The sequence below is a fragment of the Eleginops maclovinus genome, chromosome 3 (assembly GCF_036324505.1).
Source record: "Eleginops maclovinus isolate JMC-PN-2008 ecotype Puerto Natales chromosome 3, JC_Emac_rtc_rv5, whole genome shotgun sequence".
NCBI classification, from domain to species: domain Eukaryota; kingdom Metazoa; phylum Chordata; class Actinopteri; order Perciformes; family Eleginopidae; genus Eleginops; species Eleginops maclovinus.
In genome coordinates this window covers 17,829,990-17,844,772 of record NC_086351.1, presented here as the reverse complement: position 1 = coordinate 17,844,772, position 14,783 = coordinate 17,829,990, and the positions used below count along the sequence as shown (strand labels likewise).

Here is a 14,783-nt window from a genome sequence, read left to right as displayed (position 1 = left end):
GCTTTAGCAGTAGTATAGTGTTACGTACTGTGATACCTGACAGTACCTCACTGACTTGTTTATAGTGACATCTGCCAGAGGAAATATATATAAAACAAACAATAAATAAGGTTTTGTTGCAGTGCGAAGCTCCCCCATTTTAAGCTTTACTGTTCTAGAAACTATAGGTTGTTTCTTGGGCACATATTGTGAATACGGCTACATGCAGGACTTATCACCTATATCAAAGTTAACAATAGTGATTATTTTTCAGAGACTATAGGCCCCCTATTTTCTGAAAAGCAACTATCATGTTATAATGTTATGTCAAGATACATATTTTCCATTAAAATGATTATAGTGTTTAGTTGGTTTAAATTACTTCCTTTTTATTACATTTGTTTAGTGCATTTTAACCCATACCTCATGTATTGCTGTGACTAGACTGAGTTTGTCTCATGAAAACTAACATTCTAAGCAAAACTAAGGTCAGTCTCTCAGTTATACAATGTAAAGCCAACTACTTTTGTAAAACAAAAACAAGGAATCATTTTTTAAAGGTAAATTGTTTATTTATGTAGAGTAAGTATTTTGTTCATCAGTAACATCCAGTAGCATCAACAGGCATGATGATATTATTTCCTCCTCATTTATAATGCAGAGAAATCCCCATTAATACAGGCTGTACATGAAAATATATGGTTTTTTGTTGAAATTTCACATTTGCAAAATATAATTCACGGTACAATAATCATAGTGCAAGAAAGCCATGTTTAGAAGGTAAGAGAAATGATACAATGGACCTTGGTTAACACCAGGATTGCTGAATCAAGAGAATTCTACTGTCAAAATGAAAGCAAAAAGAGGAAACACTGTGACAGATTTTCAATTTTACCCAGATGGCTTTAGGTGAGAGGGAACAAATGATCAATCACAACTGCTGCTTTATTTGTTTTTACAACATAATTCTCCCTGTTCACTTCATGTTAGCCACAAAATCCTCGCCCTTCTTGATAGAAGCCTTCAGCTCAGTCATGGCTGCAGCGACCAGCTGCTCCTCGAAGGCGGACAGCTTGCCCAGTCCAAGGTTCTTCTCGATGCCGCTCTTTCCCAGAAGAAGAGGTGTGGAGAAGTACTTGCACTCTGTCTCCTCAGACCTGACATAACCACATTCCACCACACCTTCCTTTCCATTCATGGCGTCCAGGACAGAGAAGGTGAAGCGGGCTCCAGCATAAGCCATAGACAGGGTAGCAGATCCGGCTCCAGCCTTGGCCTTCACAACCTCAGTGCCGGCCTCCTGGATCCTGCCTGTCAGAGCAGCAAGCTGGTCAGCAGGGAACTCTACCTTTGGTGTGCACTGGGAGATGAGGGGAATGATGGTCTTCCCAGCATGACCTCCAATGACTGGTACGTTGACACGAGCTGGGTCAAGGCCTTTGAGCTCTGCCACGAAGGCGTTGGCTCTGACAATGTCCAAGGTTGTGACACCAAACATTCGGTTGGGGTTGTAAACTCCATGTTTCTTCATGACCTCTGATGCAATGGGGATGGTGGAGTTGACAGGGTTAGCAATGATGCAGATCATAGCCTCGGGGCAGTTGCGGGCACAGGCATCGGCCAAGGTGGCTACAATGGTGGCGTTGGTGTTGAAGAGATCATCACGGGTCATGCCGGGTTTCCTGGGCACACCGGCAGGGATGACCACGACGTCGCAGCCTTGCAGAGCAGCATCCAGCTGGTCTGGGCCCATGTGGCCGGTCACATTGGCCCTCGTCTCGATGTGGCTGAGATCTGCAGCCACACCGGGGGTATGGGCGATATCAAACAGAGAGAGGTGGCTCACCAAGGGGCTGTTTTTGAGCAGCAGAGACAGCGGCTGGCCTATGCCTCCGGACGCCCCCAGCACCGCAACCTTGGCGTTGTTCTGTGAAGAGGTAGAAAGGCTCCGAGCCAGGCTCACGGTCGGTCTCACCGCACGGGCAAACATTCTGTTACTTCTTCGCTTACTTAGGTGCAAAATAAAAATACTTGGCGAGCCCTTCTTCTCTGTGACACCAACGTCCTCTAGCCACGAGTGAACAGGAAGCACAGTAAACTGTCATGCGTAGAATATAAGGGTCGTACCATTTGACGTCATATTACGTCAGCACGTACTGTTACGTCGTCGTCTTTATCTCATCTCCTTTTTCGGAGGAAAACAAAGCCAGTTAACATTGGATGTCGGTAGATTAGCATTAGAAAATTGTGTCGTTACACGCATTGTAACCGAACACCAGACCAACACAGCAGCATCTAACGGTACGTCTCCTGCGCAGTCGTTTTATTGTCTCTTCGTGAGGAAATGCTTATCCTTGCTGTTTGTGCCGCCCTTCTAATATAAGCTAACGCCGTCAGATGAACTCCGTCTATTTGCTGGAGTCACAGCCATCAGCCTAGCCACGGATAGCTACAACAGGTCTTATTGTTATGGTCGCTTTGCTAGTCGAGAAAATCCCTCTGTACTGTTTGACTGAGTTTAGACTTTTGTAACGGTGACAACGAACTGCTTAGTTAATGTATCTAACGTAAGCATAACTAAATAGGTGTGTGTTATACTGTCATCTGTTAGTGTGGATATTAGATCGTTAGCTGTCATAAACCAACTGGGTTAGCTCATAGAGGTAGCTTACACAATGCAGTGTTTGTTGTCACAGTTAACAGAGCAGCCCATTGTTCAACAGACTTAAGTTAACCCCGACATTTCAGTCATAGTTAAGTGAATTACCGTACTTATTTGTTGCTAATCCCTTTTAATATTAGGCTAAAAGTGCAGTTTATCACAGTCACGTTTACGTAAGGAATAGTTTGATAATGTGTATCACAATTGTTCTTATCTTCAGAACAGTGAAACAAATCATATATTTTCACCAACTTCTCCTTTCCTTTAGGCAGTGGCAACCTTGAAGGTCCAACAACTCTCCTAATGATACATCAGCATTAAGGGTATTTCCAGTAAGTATCAAATACCAGCCTTGTTTTATATTACAGATGCCATATCGACTAGGGTATCTTTGGATATTCATGATTCTAAATTGGACATTACCTTGGGACTGTTTGCTTTTAAGTTTCAGAAACATGCAATTCAATGTTAAATGTGCTTTAAAATGCTTATTGCCAGTAATATATATCTATATAGAACTTGTTATCAGTACCTCAGTGGGTAAAACTACAATAATAATCATCTTGAAATACAGATTTTTATTTTTTTAACAACAGCTCCAATAAAGAGTAATATAACTATCCTAACAGGCCCAATATAATATTTTTATTTACAATTGTCCTCTTTCCTCAGTACTTCCTAAGGATGGCTAGTTGTGGGGAAGTAGACCACTCTGTTAGCTCGCTTCCATCCAGTAAGAAAGGCAGCAACAGTGGTGGAGGAAGTGGGAACAGTGCTGAATCGTCATGCGCTGGCTCCAGCAACTCATCTCCTGCACTTCCGGTACCAGAGTGTGCCATCTGTCTACAAAGCTGCGTCCACCCTGTCCAGCTACCATGCCATCACGTCTTCTGTTTCCTGTGTGTGAAGGGAGCATCCTGGCAGAGCAAACGCTGTGCCCTCTGCAGACAGGAGGTACCCGATGACTTCCTGGAAAGGCCTACACTTCTCTCTCCGGAGGAGCTGAAAGCATCAGCGGGAGGCCGGGCTGGGGCGGCAAGTGATCACGCCTGGTATTATGAAGGCCGTAATGGTTGGTGGCAGTATGACGAGCGAACCAGCCGCGAGCTGGAGGACGCTTTCTCTAAGGGCAAGAAAACAGCTGAAATGCTGATTGCTGGTTTTTTGTATGTAGCTGATTTGGAGAACATGGTGCAGTACAGACGCAATGAGCATGGCCGTAGACGCAAGATTAAGAGGGACGTTTTGGATATCCCCAAGAAGGGAGTGGCGGGACTGCGTTTGGACACTGAGGCTGTCTCTGGGGCTATAGGGGCAGCTGGTCGAGAAAACTCTGCTGATGGGGCTGATACCACATTGGCTGGTGCACAGCAGCAGGTCACAGGTATCCCCTCCACCGTTACAGCCAGACCCCCTGTCTCCCTTGGTGGTCAGCCAAGCAGCAGCAGCAGCCCCACTCTGGAGGATGCTCTCTCCCAGCTGCAAGTCAGCCCCAGGCCCACACGCTCCCATGAGCGGTCTGAGGCAGGGGAAGGAGAGGAAGAAGACGAGGAAGAGGAGGCCTCACCCTCAAGGTCCTCTGACCCTCTCACGTCTGTGGACGAGTCTGGCTCTGGAGACTGGAGCGACGATGAGGATGAAGAGGAGGATGAGGAAGAGGATGGGGGAGATGGAGAGCGAGTGGAGCCCTGGGAGGATCGGCCACGGAGGCAAAGACTGAATCCAGCGAACAGAGCCCCTCCAGGTGCTGAGTCCGCCTCTCCCCCTTCTTCATCCAGTAGCAGTGGCAGATCCAGAATGCCTGACGGCCAGTGTACAGTGACTGAAGTGTGAAGTCTGCGATTAAAACATCACCACCAAATGGCCATGTTCCATTTCATTAATTTATTCCTCGCTGTATGCTGTCACAGGTCAGATGTGGGTAGATTGCGCTGTGAAAGAGAGATTAGGCAAAACAAACTCCCATGTTTTTAGGTAAACAACCACATTTTAACAGTCGAATTTGGCTCGCAAGGCTCTGGATATGTCTGTATGATTTGGCAGTCAATACAAACCTAGCCAGGACAAATAATGTTGGGTTTAATGTTCTAGTACAGAAACAGGAGGTACAGAATGGTAATGAGTCAGATGCACAGCAGGTTGATATGAGCCGTGACTTCTCATAACTGTCTATATCAAGCACATGATGCGAGGTAACACACCAACTGTGTGTCACTTTTGGCCATTTTGTTGCAGGCAGATAGTGTTCTTTATAAAATCCAGAAAAGTGGGACTTAAAAGGTAAATATGACTTGTCTTCCTGCTTCTGCTTTTCCTAGATATTCAAGTGTTGAAATTGATTATCACGATACCCAGAGGGTCGCTGGGAGTCTTAGCCAGATCTGTGACATTTGAAAGCATAATGGGGTAGTTACTCCTGGAAATGGAACTGTGTCCTTATCATTATCATTCTAATCAACTTCACTTTAACTCTCTCAGCTAACATAAGACGTCGATATGGGCTTCTTGGAGCTCAATCATCTGACTACTCATGCAAATAATTCAATCATGATAACTTGTTCCCTTACATGACTCCCTTACTTCAGATTTAACTGATCATGAATGCTTTTCCTTGAAAAATCTGGAAATTTAAACTAACTTTTGAAAGTGTGTCATTTTGGTTTGAAGAACATTTTGAAGTTATTTTTCCAGAAAAAAAAGGAAAGGAAGTTACGCATTTTGGGTATATAAATTTCACACTGAATGTGCTACAACATTGTAATTCAGGAGCCCACAGGATTATCGAACTACCTGCTAATGGTTTCCATTGAAAAATTGACATTTGCATAACCTTTCGCAACTTTAAATAATTGGCATTTTAATGTAAAGTATCAGTGTTTCCCTTTTTAAAGATGTTGAGGCCTCTGCAGCCTCATTAAAATTTGTATTGTCCCGACTAAAGTATTCTCAATTGGTGTGTTTCTAAAGTTTTGTGATTAGTGCATGTTTGAAGAGAGAGTTATTTAAACACTACAGGTTGGCAGGATGATGAGAATTGCTTTTATTTTGCGTTGTTTGAGTCAATGTTTTTCATTTGTGTTTATTTTTGTTTTTGTTTCCTATGGTTGTAAATCTGTACGATGTCTAAGGCAGTAAGAGAACAACAACATGCTAATGCTATTGGCCATCCTGCAGAGATTTCAAGTTTTGTGTTACTTTTATATTTCTTTCATGCTTACATCATCAGCTCAGTCTTAGCTTTTTCATTCTGAAGAATAAAGTTTGTGTCCGTATTTTCGCTTGGCAACTTTTTTTGTTACATGGTTTGTAATTTAAGAATAAATTGTGTCAGTTCATCATCCTAAAATGATAAATCTTGGGCTTTTGTCTCTGATTGTTAGTATATTTTCTGGTATTTTAACTGGGTTAAAGAATACATGCCAATTAATTTAACATTTAACAGATTTATATTGAGTGTTAAATAAGTAGGACTATCACTGGTGTCATTATGCAGTAAGATTTTAGCTTTTTCTCCTACCAGCTCAAGTTAAAAAATATATATATAATAATTTCTACTGCATGCACAGCTGAGATATTTAATATATATTAATCATATGAAAAATATATAAAAGGCAGTGAGATAAAAAAAAAAAACTGCATATTGCAGAATGAGGGACAGTGACAGTGGTTTCCCTACATAGCTATAGATGTTCTCAACAGATGTAACAAGGAGAAAGACGCTGTTTACTATGATGTCCACAAATGCAACACAGCCTCTCCTCTATATGTCATTGAATATCATTTATATTCTTTATATCATAAAGAATACAACTCATGACTTTCCTCTCACTCACCTTGTAGGTGTTTGGTATTCAGACCACAGCAGCTTTCAGGCCTCAGCTGGGTGTCTGCCAGGAAACATGACCTCTGGGAGGGGAACAGGAGATAAAGGCTTGGCATCCTCCAGCGCTCGTCCTGTTCCAACCTTTCACTGTACTGGCATATTTTAGAATGTGAAATAAACAAACTACAAATTAAAAACTGAAAAAGTATGCAAATTGGTTGTGTTTTTGCAGCATTGTGCTTTAGTTTTTTTCACATGCTTTTTAGTAGAATAGAAAGAATGAGAACACCAGGATGAGCGACTACACAATGACACACTGTGACTGCAGAGGAATCTGAACTAACCTACAAACCTGAGGTAAAGAGGAAAGTAACATTACTGTAAGTCGTGCAGAGAGATGCTGCTGCTTTGTGCTTGTTATACCTTGTCAGTCTCTGCATGCTGCTGCTGTCTGTCTGCCATGATCTAATCATCAACATAATCACATTTTCAGGCGACCTGGAGTTCATGTGCTTTTCTAATGGACAGAAGTGATTTGGAAGATTGGGAACAGGAGTTTTTAAGGTCCTTGCTTTCATCCAAACTAAAAACATAAAACCCATGGAATCATACAGCACTGTTAAATACTATACTTCTGTATACTGCAGCATTATAGGGAGTTCTACCGAAACCAAAAAAATGTAAGGTCCACTGACATTAGATTCTCCAAATATTTTGTTGTAAAGAAGGCTGTAGCGTGCAGTATTTAAAATATAACCCCAATGCAACAACAATGGAGTTATTTATTCTTTTAATTCAGTTTTATACCTGGAAACAATAGTTTGTTTGCAATATTACCAAAATAAATCCCATTATCAGCATCTTTGTGTTTATATTTGTATGTTGACTCCTTGCTTGTGATAAGTAGGAACAATGTCACATAGAGATAAAAATAAAATACATCACAACCATTAAAGCATGCGATAATGACTGATCTTCAATAATGAGTGTATGACAGCTGATTTATTGAAATGATGAAGTTTCAAACAAAGTAAAACCCTTTTTTCTTTGCCTCTACATTTCCAGAGTCCACATTTTTTACACATAAATCATAAGAAGCATTTGTAAATGTCTATAGTACACAAAATAACTAAATAGTTTATTGATGTCACTCTGTAGCAGTTCTCTTCCAAACAATTCAGATGTGTAAAGAGATATCCACAAATGTCTGAGTTGAAGATCTTGGCTGATCTGAGCCACTGACTGTCTCTCATCTGTGTTTGGACTTGCTGGCCAGAGCCTGCAGGTTAGCTGGGCCCCCCCACACCGTCCCAAATACATCCTTCTCTGTCCTCAGAGCCTCAGACAGAAGGAGCTCTCTGCCTGACAGCACCACTTTCTTCACAGCCTGGATCACTGGGGCAGGTCCTTTTGTATAGATACTAAGCCAGTTTTCAGCCCGCTGTAGGGGAGTGCCTGTACCCTCCTCCTGCAAAATGTCATCTGCCAGTCCAATCTGCAAGGCGAGTTCTGGATCCACTTTTACAGCACCACCTAGCAGCTTAAGCGCATTCTGGCTTCCCACAATGCGGACAAGTCGAGCGGCACCGCCCCAGCCTGGGACCAAGCCCATGTGTTTATGTACAAACTGGATCACACTGCCAGATGCCATTAACCTATGAGAGAGATGACAGACACAAGTTAGATTATTATCAGTGTTTGTTTGGATGAAACGTGATGATGTAAAGATGTACGTATTCACCTGAAATCGCAGGCAGTGCTGAGTTCTGCACCTCCTCCCAGAGCTCTCCCCTCCACCAGAGCAACAGAGATCAGAGGCAGCCTGCACTGAGGACATTTTTCTGTAAATGTACTGAATGCACATTATATTACAGCTAAACTCCGACTGGTTGATGCTGATTTAGCCTGCATTTTTATTTGCAAGACATTAGAAAAAAGAGAGCCCTTACCTGAGTAGTCTTGTAAGAGTATTCTGCATAAACATACACATCTTCATCCCATCCTACAAGGCGAGGAAAAACATAATTTTTTTTTTTTTTAAAACGTAAAGAGACACAGGCAAACAGACTGATTGCATCAATAAACAAGGGTAAGATTTATAATCACTGCTTTAAATCCTGTTGTTGCTGTGCTACCTGTGGGTTGGATATGGCCCTGACAGCGTTGAGGTCCGATCCAGAGCAGAAGGTACCCGAAGCACCCTGGACTATGAGGCCTTTACCGTCTGTCCAGCCCTCCAGCTGACTCACCCTCTCCTCCAGATCTACCATCATACTGCCTGGGAGGAAAGAAAAAAGTGAAAATATTTAACTGGGATGATATGTACTGTTTATGATAGTTTACAATTGAGTTTAATCCAAATCTGCACTAGTGAATCTGGTAGTTTTTAAATGCCCTGTCATGTTACCAGAGAAGGCATTCATGCGGGAGGGGTAGTTGATGGTTAGAACTGCGAGGCCAGACTCCTGTGTGAGTAGGTCAATGGATCCTCCGGGAAAGGCCTGCAGCTTCTCTTGGATCTCCTCCTGGTTGAAGCCATGTATGCTGGAGTACACAAACATCCTGCCCTGTCTCTGCAGAAACCTTGTAGGAACATCATTTTTAAAGTTTATTTAACTCTAACCAATCGCAGGTGATCTATATGCAGATCCAGCCCCTTACAGTGGAATAGGAAAAGAGGAACTGTTGTTGTGTACATGATCAGATGTGTGCTTATAGTTAAATGATTAACTAATTCAAATCAAACTGAAAATGAGTTATGTGTAATTTTAGTATAAACCAGTGGTATGCAAAACTGCCTGATGGAAATCAAATCATACTTGTGGTGCTCGTGATTAATGAACTCCCTTAGTAAATCAGCCTGAAGGGTCATGGTACAAAGCCACACAAACAAACTTGTAACAAATGAGAAGGAACCATCTCAGATTGTTAATGTAGTCAGTAGTCAGAATCAAAGATGTATTACTTTTGTAGAATGGTATTTCTAAGCGCCTATGACAGGCATTTTGGTTGTGGTTTTTTTGTGAACAAATAATGTGGCTTCAGCTCTCTACTGTATAGGCCTACTCCCTTACCTAGCCCAGGCTCCACAGGTGCTGCTGCTGCTTAGAAGTTGCCGCCTTACTGCACACAGCACCATCCTACAACAGCATGGAGATGGAAAATATGGGGTAAAATATTCAATTTTACCTTAAATTGTTAAGACATAATTTATATATAAGTGGGAACAATGTTTAAAGACAGGGGTCGTCTGCTGAACATCATCCGAAAAAGAAATGATTTTTTATTTAAATATTCATATACAATAAAAGCTGGACTAAAATATGTGTCTTATTTGTCTAGTGTAGTGTAGTTATTTGTATATGGTATGGATTAACAGTCATCTATTCTTAGATAGCTTCCATAAATAAATGTTTTACCAGATACATTCATGAAACATCAGTTATCAAAGGTGTCACATGAGGCACATTTATTAGATTTTCTAAAGAATAATTTCCGCGAATGAAAATGACTTTGGTTTTGTGTCATTCAAACGGCAATTTATTGATGGTCTGTCTGTGAAACCGATGTAGAAACCGATGAATGAATGATAATATCCAACATAAAACTTCAACGTCGTAACTATTCAATGTTTTTTTATCGAAATACAAAGTATGTCTTTCTAACTTAAATGTGTAGGCCAATAGCCAACTCATACAAAGAAGAGCAGAGAAATACATTTCGTAATGCCACCACAGTTTAATGACAACAAACCACTGAGCAACAAAATAATCCAACACCAACCTTGCTTATTGACATTCGCCTGGTGTCACCCTGAAATGTGTCCCACCGGAAACTAGAGCTCTTCGGAAGAAGCTCGCTGAAACACAAATGTAGTTCCTCAAGATCGCCACGGGGGGGCAAAATAATACCAAAAAACAACTGGTACATTTGAAAACTAGTATTAAATCTTGAATTAAGGCAAATTAATTCATTTATCATATTGTATCTGGGCCAAACACACATTTTACACAACACTCTGCAGGCTTGAAGGTATTTTTCAGCATGAAAGCAACATTGGCAATGCACCGCAAAGAGAGAACTGCTCTTTGTCTGTCATAAGTGTGTAAACACAGAATACTGTGTACTGGCCCTCACAGATGTCCTTATTCAGTTGTATTGACACTGGGATTAAAACAACACAGGTCTCTGAGTGATATTACAGAATTGACAAAAGGCAGCCGAAAATTATATTAACATTAACCGTTTTCATAATTATACTGTGTTTCGTGTGAAGGTAAAACAGCAAAGTAGCATTTCTCTTTGGCTCATGAACTAATAAATATGTAATAATACATATACTTAAACTTAATATTCCTGTGGACAGCTCCAAGTCAATAAAAAGTCAAACAAAAACCTGCTGTAGGATTTTGTTTCATGTGCAGCCAAGCCCTATAACCAAACCAAATGTCTTTAAATGAACATAATAGGTATTGTTTTCAAAGATACAAAATGTTGTAATAATATCAAAACAGAGGTCACGATTAAGGGTCATGCAAATACACTCTTACTTTTGAACTATGGGCAATAGTTGAGTTCTAGCTTTGCACTTTTGCCATTATCCCCTAGAAACACGTTATATCATCCCAAGAGGGATTTACATCGTTCTGAAAGGTAATAAAAAGTGTGAATTGTTCTGAGATCATAGTACTGTGCAAACACCGACATACATAAATTGACACAGACTTGAATGTGTTATTAACATAATTAGTCTGTGTATAACCAATGCATCTGTGTAATGATGTACGTGTGATGTTCAGTGAGTGAAAAGTAAGATACAAGGGTGTTTAGACTGTGAGAAAAAACAGGCTTTCAAAAATAAGGACGATATAAAGACCAAAAGATATTCAGGAAAAGGAAGTCAAACAGAGGGAAGATCAGACACTTCCTGTCCAGTAGTCTGATCTATGGTAATTTGGAGCATATCAATCCTTCACCTCTATCCACACATCCTCTAACAGTATTCACAGCCCTGAACATATTTGTGAAAACATACAATCACTGAGAATTCCAGAAAGTTTATCAATAAAAAGTGTAGCAAAAATGACATTGTCTTGTACAGGTCTTTTACTTGAATCAAAGAAGAAATACAAATAAAACTCATGCATGTAAAATCTTCAGTAAAGTACAAAGGTCATAGCATCATAATATACCTAATGTACAAAAAGTAAAACTAAGCATCATTGCATCAGGGCCAATTTCTGTTGCATATGATATAAAACTCCCACTCCTTGTAAAGTTTTCAACAACCATCGCTGAATAAACACTTACAAATTCTACTTTGGGAGGACATGGTTTGATAAATATATACAAATGAATCACTCATGCTAGATAATTTTGCACATACCCTTAAAAGTGTAATTATTTACTAGCTGTTAAGCGACAGTGAAGCATAACATTTGACCCTATATTATGTGTGTGTAATAACCAATTTTTCCCAACATGGGTGTCCTTGTGGAACCATTCATGACTTACTACAGACATAACAGGTCATCGTCAAGGATACAGTGTACTGTATCCAAGACTGTCAGAAGTCCATACCTCGCTCTCTGGTCTATTTAAAAGTAGGGAAGGAATTCAAAAAGGTCGGTGGGATGCATCACAGGCAGGCATTCCAGACACGCTGACTCTTCTTCATGCTCAGTACAGTACTTAAATCAAGTCAGCTAGCCGGCAACCTGTCTCAAATATCACCTGGAGAACATAGAGGCCTTGATTTGCACATAACTTTTTCTAAAGTCACCCACAAGTGTGTATAAGGGATTATTTTACTACAAAGTATTTTATAAAATGTCATTCCGATTCTTCTTCTTCTTCTTCTTCTTCTTCTTCTTCTTCTTCTTCTTCTTCTTCTTCTTCTTCTTCTTCTTCTTCTTCTTCTTCTTCTTCTTCTTCTTCTTCTTCTTCTTCTTCTTCTTCTTCTTCTTCTTCTTCGAGAGAGAGAGAGAGAGAGAGAGAGAGAGAGAGAGAGAGAGAGAGCCTTCTGTTTTTATTGTTTTATAATAAAACCGGATATCAGCGATCCATCTGCAGACTCCAGCTGATAATGGAGGCCTGTCTGAAATGACAAACTGGCTAATAGGAAGAAGAGAGAGAGAGATACACATTTGACACATTTGTCTATATGTGTGCATAAATGTATTTGTTAGCATGTGTGTGTTACAGTGTGTGTATGAGGCCTCTAAAGTGATGCATCAAGTGTATGGATCGATATACAGCTGTCCGGGGCTCCAAAGGAAGTCAGGGAATGTGCTGCAGTCGGCATGGCACTATACCAACTTCCAAGATAAGAAAACACACACACAAACACACACACACACACAGACACACACACACACACACACACACACACACACACACACACACACACACACACACACACAGACACACACACACACACACACACACACACACACACACACACACACACACACACACACACACACACACACACACACACACACACACACACACACACACACACTTACACACACACACAGATGCGGATAAGTGCCAGTAAGGGTCTATTTCAGGGCAGGAAGAATGGCAGGTTGGCAGGTGCCAGAGACTCTAAGGGTCCTGGAGGTTTCCTGAGAGGAGGGCAGAGGGCCAGTGGGAGACACTTCGAGGGCCAATGAGTACTTTTCCAGCAGCAACTGGGACATGTTGACAGAAACTCACAAAGCACAACCATTAGAAGATAAATGCACATTTAAAACCATACCGAGCATTGAATACAGGACCATGTACCATGACATAGCGCTAATGATGACTTAGAGCTGTCTTTAAGGCTGTGCACATTTTTTAATGTACAGTGCATCCGGAAAAGTATTCACACTCCTTCACTTTTTCGACATTTTGTTATGGTACAGCCTTATTCCAAAATGGATGAAATTATTATGTTTTCTCAACATTCTACACACAATACCCCATAATGACAAAGTGGAAAAAGCTTTTTATTTTATTTTTGCAAAGGTATTAAAAATAACACACTCATATATCACATGTACATAAGTATTCACACCCTTCACTCAATACTTTGTTGAAGCACATTTGGCAGCAATTACAGCCTCAAGTCTTCTTGAGTATGATGCTACAAGCTTGGCACACCTGTCTTTGTGCAGTTTCTCCCATTCTTCTTTACAGATTGTTTCCACTTCCATCAGGTTGGATGGGGAGTGTCGGTGTACAGCCATTTTCAAATCTCTCCAGAGATGTTCGATCGGGTTCAGGCCTGGGCTCTGGCTGGGCCACTCAAGGACATTTCCCAGACTTGTCCCAAAGCCACTCCTTTGTTATCTTGGCTTTGTGCTTAGGGTCGTTGTCCTGTTGAAAGGTGAACCTTCACCCCAGTCTGAGGTCCAGAGTGTTCTGGAGCAGGGTTTCATCAAGGATCTCTTTGCACTGTACATTGCTGCATCAATCTCTCCCTTGATCCTGACTTGTCTCCCACCACCATGCTTCACTGTAGGGATGGTGTTGACCAGCTGATGAGCGGTGCCTGGTTTCCTCCAGACATGAGGCTTTGCATTTAGGCCAAAGAGTTTAATCTTGGTTTCATCAGACCAGAGAATTTTGTTTCTCATGGTCTGAGACTCCATGCAGGCTTTCAGGTGCCTTTTACTGAGTAGTGGCTTCCTTCTGGCCACTCTACCATAAAGGCCTGATTGGTCTGAGTGCTGCAGAGATGGTTGTTCTTCTGGAAGGTTCTCCCATCTCCACAGAGGTACACTGGAGTTCTGTCAGAGTGATGATCGGGTACATGGTCACCTCTCTGATCAAGGAACTTCTCCCCTGATTGCTCAGGTTGGCCGGGCAACCAGTTCTAGGAAGAGTCCTGGAGGTTCAAACTTCTTCCATTTGCAAATGATGTGTCATTTTTTTTATATATATACCTTTGCAACATATTCTAAACATTTTTTTACACTTTGTCATAATAGGGTATTTCGTGTCGAATGTTGAGAACATTTTTAATCCATTTTGAAATAAGACTGCAACATAACAAAATGTGGAAAAAGTGAAGGAGTGTGAATACTTTCCAGATGCACTGTATACTGCAACACAATAAGGAAGTATCATAAATGTTGCCTTGACATTATCCACTAAAACTGCTAACAGGAATTCCTGTGCATAGTGTAGTGAGTGAAAATTGAAAAATAAAATGTATGGTGGTTTAAAAAATCTTTTACTCAAGGTTGTAAGAGGATGAATATAACAGTCTGATCAGCCCCTTGTCTCTGGCTGAAACTACAGTCGTATGTTTGCAAGTTAAAATACAGA

General features: G+C 41.0%; 3 protein-coding genes across 3 annotated transcripts; 1 reads left to right on the top strand and 2 right to left on the bottom strand.

The window, feature by feature from the left end:
• Nucleotides 1-529: 529 nt before the first annotated feature.
• On the bottom strand, nt 530-2,091 carry mdh2 (malate dehydrogenase 2, NAD (mitochondrial)). Its single transcript, XM_063878725.1, has one exon. It carries the CDS (start codon nt 1,967-1,969, stop codon nt 956-958), a length of 1,014 nt encoding a protein of 337 aa, XP_063734795.1. The 5' UTR covers nt 1,970-2,091; the 3' UTR covers nt 530-955.
• LOC134861488 (E3 ubiquitin-protein ligase rnf146-like) lies at nt 2,086-5,994 on the top strand. The gene is made up of 3 exons (XM_063878724.1): nt 2,086-2,280; nt 2,910-2,973; nt 3,314-5,994. Exon 3 carries the CDS (start codon nt 3,326-3,328, stop codon nt 4,472-4,474), a length of 1,149 nt encoding a protein of 382 aa, XP_063734794.1. The 5' UTR covers nt 2,086-2,280; nt 2,910-2,973; nt 3,314-3,325; the 3' UTR covers nt 4,475-5,994.
• Nucleotides 5,995-7,444: 1,450 nt separating this feature from the next.
• echdc1 (enoyl CoA hydratase domain containing 1) lies at nt 7,445-10,287 on the bottom strand. Its single transcript, XM_063879592.1, has 7 exons — nt 10,248-10,287; nt 9,539-9,604; nt 8,872-9,047; nt 8,600-8,742; nt 8,414-8,466; nt 8,206-8,286; nt 7,445-8,119 (listed from the first exon to the last, which is right to left on the bottom strand). Exons 2-7 carry the CDS (start codon nt 9,601-9,603, stop codon nt 7,714-7,716), a joined length of 924 nt encoding a protein of 307 aa, XP_063735662.1. The 5' UTR covers nt 9,604; nt 10,248-10,287; the 3' UTR covers nt 7,445-7,713.
• Between the last annotated feature and the right edge of the window lie 4,496 nt (nt 10,288-14,783).